Source organism: Podarcis tiliguerta, assembly GCF_965153285.1.
Source record: "Podarcis tiliguerta genome assembly, chromosome: 4".
Classification (NCBI taxonomy): Eukaryota; Metazoa; Chordata; class Lepidosauria; order Squamata; family Lacertidae; genus Podarcis; species Podarcis tiliguerta.
The window spans coordinates 18557063-18566336 of record NC_139537.1 but is presented as its reverse complement, the minus strand read 5'-3'; the positions used below and the strand labels follow the sequence as shown (position 1 = coordinate 18566336).

At 50.4% G+C, this 9274-nt stretch overlaps 1 protein-coding gene across 1 annotated transcript in view; it reads left to right on the top strand.

The window, feature by feature from the left end:
- The first annotated feature begins 707 nt into the window (after positions 1–707).
- The window catches only part of PGR (progesterone receptor), a 58886-nt gene continuing 50319 nt past the window's right edge, over positions 708–9274 (top strand). The window contains exon 1 of the mRNA XM_083436281.1: positions 708–3909. Coding sequence (XP_083292407.1) covers positions 2372–3909 — 1538 coding nt within the window. The 5' untranslated portion in view covers positions 708–2371. The remainder of the gene's footprint in view (positions 3910–9274) is intronic.

Genomic DNA, 9274 nt, shown 5'->3' with positions numbered 1-9274 from the left:
CCTGGGCCCTTCTGAGTCCACTTCCGCTGTTTACAAAGGTTGGTTGATACCCTCCCCAGACTCCACTCGGTATTATCCTCTCCCCAGGATAATTCCTGCCTCCCCATCTAGACTCCTACCCCTTCCAGCCTCTGTTCCCTGTTCTCAGCCCCCATTTGATCCTTCTCCTCCCTCTCCTCATTGACCACAGACTGCCAATCCAAGCCCAAGCCCGGCAATGTCTCAGGGCTTATAATACAGCTGTCCACATGTAGGACTAATGTCTGGACTGCAAATGGCTGTTTCGCATCAAGGGCTTCCTTGCAACAAGGTATAGTGAAGTATACAATGTATGTTCTCCAGTCTCTTTCCTCTTTTTTCTGTCGCTGGCGGAATTGGAGGAAGTGCACAACATGATGGCATAAGACATAAGGAAAGTTTTCACTGCACATCATAAAAAGGCAAAGGGAAAACACGACCCAGAGGTACCACTTTCAACAGCACACAGCCCCTTAAATCACCCCAACAATCCACCGCAGATTTGCAGAGGGGGAGATCAGGGAGAGGAAGTTTCTTGCCCTAGTGGAACAACTTCAATCTTATAAATTTGATTGGTTCTGTTTCTAACAGAAAAGTATGACTCCACCTGCAGATAGACAAATTTCATGCTGCAGAAAACTAGTTTATTTACTGTCATGTAAGTTCTTTTTTTAAAAAAAATTGTTTTTGTTTTGTGCATGTGCAGGATATAATAAGGCACACATAAAGACCTGAGAAATCAAAATTCTCATGATCTATTACCAGAGGTGGAGCCAGCTGCTCTGACACCTGGAGCGTTGTGCACATGTTGTGCATCCAGGGCAGGGCACCCGCCGCACTCCCTTCCTCCGCCAGTATGTATTACTAACCAGTTTCCTAATAATTATTCACTATTGCATTAACTCATGCCATATACTTGCAAGGCTGACACACAATCCATCTCTGCCTTCATCTCACAATCCATCTCAATCCATCTCATCCCAGATGAGATATTGCAAATTGCAACAGAGGACCTTGCCTGTTTAATCCTTTTATATTTCTGCATTTCTTAACAGTGCATTAGTGTAATGAACTTTGATCCCACAACTTTACAAACAAGGGTTCTCTATGCACAGCAGGGCAATATATATATATTTTTCCCTTGCTTCTTTCCAAGGAAAGCAAACGCTGGGCAAAGCGCCTGAAACCCTCTGGAACCTTGCACTGCCCTGATACTGGAGTGGCTGCCACAGTGGGTTTCTAAGAAGAACCCCCATATCCTGGAGATGCAGAAAAGAGAGTTGGGGGGGGGGAGTGGGTAGGGGAAACAGCTAACGACTGTGTGCATGTGCGGAGATCACCAGGAGGAGGAGGAGGAGCTAGAAGGGAGCAGGACCCAGAGTCTGCGGGATCCGTGCACCTTCGTTGGCAGCCAGCGCGTCCAAAGCCCAGAACCAGGGCTTGGCCACCAGGAGGCAGCGCGGAGCTCGGGCTCATCTGCAGGCAGGCAGGCAGGCAGGCTGGCAGGACCGGGGTGGGTGGAAGGAGTTCCAGCAGTTTGCTGACCCTCATTCCCAACGCAGGTCGCCGGGTTTGGGCTGACCCCTTTGGCTGCCTGTTGCTCGGCGGACCGGTGCAGGCAAGCGAGGGAGAGAGCGCGCGCGCGCAATTACGCATCTGCACCCCGAGGTCAGAGGGAACGTCCGCACCGGAGGGGAGGGGAAAGGAGAAATTCCCTCGTCTCCCAACCCCAGGCGCGCAGGGGACCGACGCGTGGAGCCCTAGTTGCGCCCTGCCCGGAGGGTAGGGATTTTTATCTTATTTTATTCACGACGCGGCTGCAGCAGACTGTCCCGAGCTCTGCACGGCGCCTCGTGCGCTCCCCCCGCCCCCACTTGTTGCAGCACCTGCTGCCATCTGGGCTCTGCCTTCGCAAAATACAGCTACAAAGGGGGTGTGGTTTGGGGGCGTGTGTGTCTGTGTGCAGAGAGTTCGAGGCACCTCAGCACAGAGGTCCGCTTGCAAAAGCAGAGCGGCGGCTGGATGCAAAGCAGCGTTGGGAAACTTCTGCGAGCTCGCCTCGGCGCGGATTCTCCTCCAAGCCCTCTTCTCTTCCTGGGAGGAAACAGAGCTGGAGTTACGTTGCCTCCTCTCCCACAGGAGAAGTGCAGCAGCTGGCGCTGAGCCACGCCGGGCGAATTTGACAGAGGAGAATCCAAATACCGCCCGACGGGGAATCAAGATGTGCAAAGGGAGCCTCGGAGAGGCCGGTGCCCTCACTGCTTAGCTGCCGAGCCGCACCACCACCACCGCCGCCGCTACTTTCGGATCCGTTTGCCCGCCCCGTCGAACTTCAGGGTTACTCATAAGCGAAATGAAAACGAAGGCGGATGCCAGGGAGCTGTCTGCTTCCGCCACCGTGATCCGCGATCGAGCGGACCTTCTTCAGGCGCCCCTGCTCTCCGATCGCGGCCCCTTTGCCCGACGGGAGACGGTGGAAGCCATAGACCTGTCTCTGGACGGGCTGCTGTATCCCAGAAGCAGCGACGAGGAGGAAGAAGAGGACGAGGAGGAGAGGGAAGAAGAAGACGAAGACGACCACGAGCAGCAGTCGTGCCCCCCGAATGAGGAGGCGGGAGAGAGGAAAGGCGACGATTCCTCCTCGCTCCGGGACGGCTGCGGATCCCCAGTGGACGTCTTGGACCGGGTCCTGGACACTTTCCTGGCCCCCTCCTCCAGCCAAGGCAACACGGAGAGCCCCTCGACGTGGCCTTTCTTTGGCTCGGACATCCCCGAGTTCTCCGGCGCGCAGATGAGCCGCCGCCCCGACGGGCAAGTCGAGGACGCGCCAGCAAACGCCTCTTCGCTGCCTCCGGCGCCGACGTCACCTTCTCCGGTTGTCGCCTCTTCTTCCCACTGGAAGACATTCAAAGATGCGGACGGGCCTCCTTTCAATAGTCCGAAGGGCAAGGCGCCAGGATCCGCCGCCTCGGCGTTTTCCAGGGAGGAGCAGGGCTTCGCAAAGCGGAGCTCGACGGAGCAGGAATCGGACGGCGCCGCCGCCTCCGCCTCCAGCGGCGGCAACCAGGCTTCGTCCGAGGGGCACCCGGGCGTCGCGGCAGCTGACCAGCCCAGCACCCACGGCCTGTTCAACCTGCCCATCCTCCCTCTCAACCAGGCGTACGTAGCCGCCAGGACCCGGCAGTTGCTGGACGTGGACGAGTACGAGGACATGGTCCCCTTCGGCGTGCAGGCGAGCACCCCGCTCTCGCCGTCCGGTTGCACCCTCCAGGATTTTACAAACCACATTTACTCCGCCAGAGACGGGCTGCCGCCGCAGCCGCCTTACGCGTTCGGCTCCGTCGCGGATTTTCAGCGCAACCTCAGGATCAAGGAAGAAAGCCTGGTGGTTGCGGCGGCTAAGAACAGCGGCGGCCGCGGCAGCGGCAGTGGCAGTGGCAGTGGCAGTGGCAGTGGCTCTTACTCGGCTGCCAAAAGTTTGCCGCCGCCGACGGCAGCAGCAGCAGCAGCAGCAGCAGGAGCACCAGCGCCAGCGATGCCTTGCCCAGACTACGCGCCTCCGAGCGTGGTTCCAAGTGCGCTTCCTCCTCTGCCCAAGAATAGCACGGGCGGCATTCCCGAGGCGCCCTGTTCCTCGTTCGAGTCCTTTCTCTACAAAGCAGAGGCTGCAGCTGCTGCTGCAGACGCCGCCCCCGGTGGCCCATACGGACCAGCGCCTTGCAAAGCCTCCACCAGCTGCGGGGCGCAGAGGGACAGCCTCAGTTTGCCCTCCACGTCGGGCGCGCAGCCTCCGGTCATCTACCAGCCGCTTGCCTTGCACGCTCCGCAGCAGTTCGCCGGCCTCAGAGACGGCTTGCCTCAGTTCTTCACGCCCTATCTGAGTTATCTAAGGTAGGAGTTTTTACAGTCCCTATTTGGGGCGGCGGGGGGGGGGGGGAGGAAGAGTTTTTGTTTTTGCTATAAAAAGTGACGTTTAGGTGGAGCTTGGCAAAATTATTAGGGCCAGTGAGATAATTTTTGAGGTGAATCAGTGTTCCAACTATGGCCAAAAAGGTGTTGTGGGGGCTTGATCAAAGTTCCGCCCCGTGGTAGCTTTCTAAAAATAGGAATTGAGGGGGCTGTTGCAAACATAGGTGATATTATAGTTTCGACTTACTTTGTTTTCCTTGTGCGGCACTCTTTGTGCGCGGTTTAGGGACGGTTGGGTTTAAACAGCATGTAAATCGTGCAAATAAATAACGGTATTCTTTTTAAAAAGAAAGAGAGAAAAAACTCTGACTCCCTTATCATCTGAGTACTGAGTCCGATCTCTCATCTTTCCACTAAGAAGTCCATTGTAAAATCATCTGTTCAGAAAGCTGCAACATGGGTGCCTTCTGCAGATCTAGAAAGAAGTTTCAGAAAACTGATAGGTTTTGTAAATAAACCCTTCCGAAAAACTCTATTCAATATTTTGCTTTTCTGCTCTGTGAAATATCTGCACTGTCGAAATAATTTTAAAAATGCATTGAACTCATTGACTTCGTGATTTAAGCAGCCCCACCTGAGACAGAAGGGCGGGCATGGGGTGTTGTTTATGAGTACTGCTTACCGAAGCTAGCTGGCTGGCACTGGCTTTCCAAAGCCTCGAGCAAGGGTCTTTCCTCTCCCTTTTAACTGGAGCAATCAGGGTTCATAAACTGATTAATCAACCATTTAAAGCTTGCAGCTCTACAACTTACACACAGTCCTGTGATCGGCTCCTTCAGTGGAGCAGAACAGGGGGAGGGCCTGGTAGGACAGAGTGCGAATCATCATATTCCGTTGCGCTGATTTTCATTATAGCTAATTGCACTGCTTTAGCTGCATTAAAATCACTGGCAATTATTCCCCACTGATATGCGATAGCTGAGTAAACAAGTCTATGATTGTACTGATTTAAACACATATTTGAAATACAGGGCACTAATAATTACAGCCTCTTACTGCCCTGCACAATGGTTTCACTTTCCAGAGTGCCACTTAACTGCTATGCATTAGTCCTCTTTGAAATAATACTTTCGCTGCTTCTCTTTGACATTTCCTTTCTTTTTTTTTAAAAAAAAGCAAAAAGCAAATTGAAATGTGTTTTGCTCCCTATCGGAAGCTTGTTTGAGTCACTTAGAGTATTCAGTTAGTCTCATGGGCCAATCGCTGTCCCTTAGCAAAACCTACCTGATCTGCTTGTTGCAAGGGAGGGAAACCAGTAGCAAATTAAAACTACACAAACAAAAAACATCTACATTCCGTTCAGACTAAGTTTTTCCACTTATGGACAGAGTTTCTACAATGTGAGCAAAATGTAACAATTGAAAACACATTCTCTCTGTTCCCCCCAAATAATTATTCAAATTGTAACAAATGTCGCTTCCCCTCAAAACGGTGGTTTTCAGAATTTCAGTTACTGTTTGTAAATAAACAGCGGTTCATTGCCGGAACGCTTTTCAGAGTTCGCAGTGATTGACAAACCATGCATCATTTAAACCCCACAAAACTTATCTTAAAACTGCTTTGTCTGATAACGGAGCATTGTAGCCGATAAATCTCACCATTCAAACAGGTGCAGCTAGCTGATTGCTATGCCTTTGTTAGAAATTTAACATTAACACGTAGAGGAGGGGCACCTGAAGAATACCTGATAGAGCACTTCAGAAGTCTGCTAGCTGGTACTCCCACAAAACCTCAAATTCAAAAATGCACATTTCCCGGCTGACAAGGAAAAATACAATATTCGTCCTTAACATGCAATAAATGCTAGAAATCTGTGTATCAGACACTACCAGAAACCACGAAGCTAAGAATGTTGAAAAGTTATTACACTAGCAAAGTTCTTGAATCCAGCTGGAAAAGTGACACAAAGAGAAGCCTACCACCGATGGATATTAAATGCACGGACATTAGGTATACGCCAGCAGATAGCCGCACCGACGAAGCTGCTTCCCTTCTGCTTCTTGCTGGTGGAGAATATATTCTTAAAAGGTTCTATGATTTGAAACTAGGCTATAAAGGAAGGCAACATCAAAGCGCACTGGAAAGCTGCATGCAAAAGTAGATTGTGCAATACTCAGCCCCCAGCCTGCTTGTGGTCAGCTCAGATGAAGTTCCATTGAAGTTGGTAAATGGTGTGATCTCTCAGGGCTTGATTAATTTGAGGTTTCTTCACAACAGCGATATTTCATTACTAATGAGAGGAAGGAGGTGCAACGTGGCGCTTCCATGAGGAAGCAGGGGGTGGGTGAGTGGGTGGGTGGAGGACAGGATGCGGTCGTTTTTTGGTCAGCGACGTTACTCCTGCCAGCCCTCCCTGGAAGACACCATTTCGTGCATCTTTGGCTGGGGAGACCCAAACATCTCACTTGAGGGTGCTTATGTTAAACTGGGTGATGACTTGGGCTATAGAATGTATTGCTTATAGAACGGTGGTGGTGGGGGGAGGAGGCAGGGGGGTGTCCCCCTAAAAACTAGGAACGAATAAATGCTAGGATTTTGGGATATGGATAATATAGAATTGTGCCAGACGAGGGAATTCCTGTGCGGGTTATGCAAACCAGCCTGGATGGCTGGGTGAAGAGCAAATCTGTTAGCGTTATTTTTTTAAAAAAGGTGTTGATAGATGCATCCTTTGGCCTGGGGAGTCAGGTGGCACAAAGGTAACTGTGTGTTTGAGGGGGCAGGAAATGGAGCTTTGAAGCAGGGATTCCTGGGAGGAGGAAGAAGGAGGGGGTAGAGGCTGGGCTCCATCTTTGAGGGGAGCAGCTTGAAGGGTACTTGTGCCTCTGAAAATGTGCATACTGTAAGGTCTGGACTTCTTCCATGGAGACGGAAGGTGTAAATTGGTGGACAAACCCTATTTCTTAAAGCACGGCAGTCTCCGCTGCATCTTCTATTCTCCAAAGGGCAGGGCTGGATTTAGCTTTGATGAGGCCCTAAGCCAGGCATAGGCAAACTCGGCCCTCCAGATGTTTTGGGACTACAACTCCCATCATCCCTAGCTAACAGGACCGGTGGTCAGGGGTGACAGGAGTTGTAGTCCCCAAACATCTGGAGGGCCGAGTTTGCCTATGCTTGCCCTAAGCTGCTGAAGGTAATGGGGTCCTTTATATGTCCAGCTGTCCTTTGTCAACAACAAATTGTCACTGTTTTTTGTGTGGAATATATGGTACAGTGGACCCTCGGGTTACATACGCTTCAGGTCACATACGCTTCAGGTTACAGACTCCGCTAACCCAGAAATAGTGCTTCAGGTTAAGAACTTTGCTTCAGGATGAGAACAGAAATCGGGCTCCGGCGGCGCGGCAGCAGCAGGAGGCCCCATTAGCTAAAGTGGTGCTTCAGGTTAAGAACGGACCTCCCGAACGAATTAAGTACTTAACCCGAGGAACCACTGTATATGGTAATTTATGGACCTAATAGGACAACACAAAACACTGCTGCTTTATGTAGCTTTTATTTTATTGTTTTTTTAAAATCTTATATTTTGGAAATGTACACCCAGTTATTTTCTCCTATAAAATTTTTTGGGGCCCCCAAGAGAGTGGAAACCCTAAGCTATAGCTTGTTTAGCTTATATGGAAATCCATCACTGCCAAAGGGACACAGACCCTGTGTGTGCGCCTGTTGCCTCATGTGCTCTGCCACTGCTTGGTGGAGCGAGCGCTTTTGTATGTTGTTCACTGAGAGCATTTTAAAAGCGGAATTGCCTTTTGGGTAATACAACTTGGTGAGGCTGAAGTGGGTTTTGCTCCATGTGGGGGCAGGCTTTTCTTTTAATCAGCAGGAGTGCAAAGTTCAGGAGTGCTTAATTTTTGAGGCAGTTTTGGTTTGGTGTTGCGTTACTGTAACAGAACGAAGGAGGAAACATTTTGGTTTATGAAACGATGCACGGTGCATAGAAAATGGATACAGTGGTACCTCAGGTTACATACGCTTCAGGTTACATATGCTTCAGGTTACAGACTCCACTAACCCAGAAATAGTGCTTCAGGTTAAGAACTTTGCTTCAGGATGAGAACAGAAATCAGGCTCTGGAGGCGCGGCACCCATTAGCTAAAGTGGTGCTTCAGGTTAAGAACAGTTTCAGGTTAAGTACGGACCTCCGGAACGAATTAAGTACTTAACCTGAGGTACCACTGTACAGAGAAGTTTTTCTCCCTCTTCGATGCTGGGTGGGGGTCATTAAATGGAACTCAGCAGAGGGAAATTCAGGACAGACAAATGCAAGTGTGCTATATGTTTATAAACTTAAAATTTTTAGAATCTATAAGCATCTATACAGTGGTACCTCGGGTTGCAGACGCTTCAGGTTACAGACGCTTCAGGTTACAGACTCCGCTACCCCAGAAATAGTACCTCGGGTTAAGAACTTTGCTTCAGGATGAGAACAGAAATCGTGCAGTGGCGGCGCAGTGGCAGCAGGAGGCCCCATTAGCTAAAGTGGTGCTTCAGGTTAAGAACAGACCTCTAGAACGAATTAAGTTCTTAACCCAAGGTACCACTGTAAATCTGTATAACGGTGGCCCCAAATCTCTTCAGCAACTATCCCCATGGTTCCACAAATTCATCCCTGGCACCCCCTACCTAACGCTATACAGAGCATTATTCAAAATTGTGGTTTGCATGACCCAGTGAGGAAGATAACAGCACAAATAAGTTCAGCAACATCTCAAAGACCAAAGGTTCCCCACACCAATAGTGGATAGCACACATGTCAGCAGCATGTGGGGAACAGTGCAGTTTTCAATGTTAATCGGCTGCACAGGTGAGGGGTTTCTCCCCCCCCCATCTTCATCTTACCTTCCATAAATCTCTCCTCCCCTGGTGCTTTCCCTCCACTTGGCTCACATCTAGTAGGAGGTACTGTACCAGACCCCTTCATGGATCACTGCCTTGCCGTGGCGAAGGGGCTTGAAGAACTCAGAGAAGCTATGAACTATGCCGAGCAGGGCACCCAAAATGAACAGGTCATAGTGGAGTGTTTTGACCAAACGTGATCCACCTGGAGCAGGAACCGGCAAGCCACTCCAGTATCCCTGCCAAGAAAACTCCATGGACAAAGACAACAGGCATATAAAAGTTATGACGCTGGAAGATGAGCCCCTCAGGTCGGAAGGCGTCCAACATGCTACTGGGGAAGAGCGGAGGACAAGTACAAGTAGATCCAGAGCTGATGAAGCGGCTGGGCCAAAGCCGAAAGGACGCTCAGTTGCGGATATGCCTGGAAGCGAAAGGAAAGTCCAAT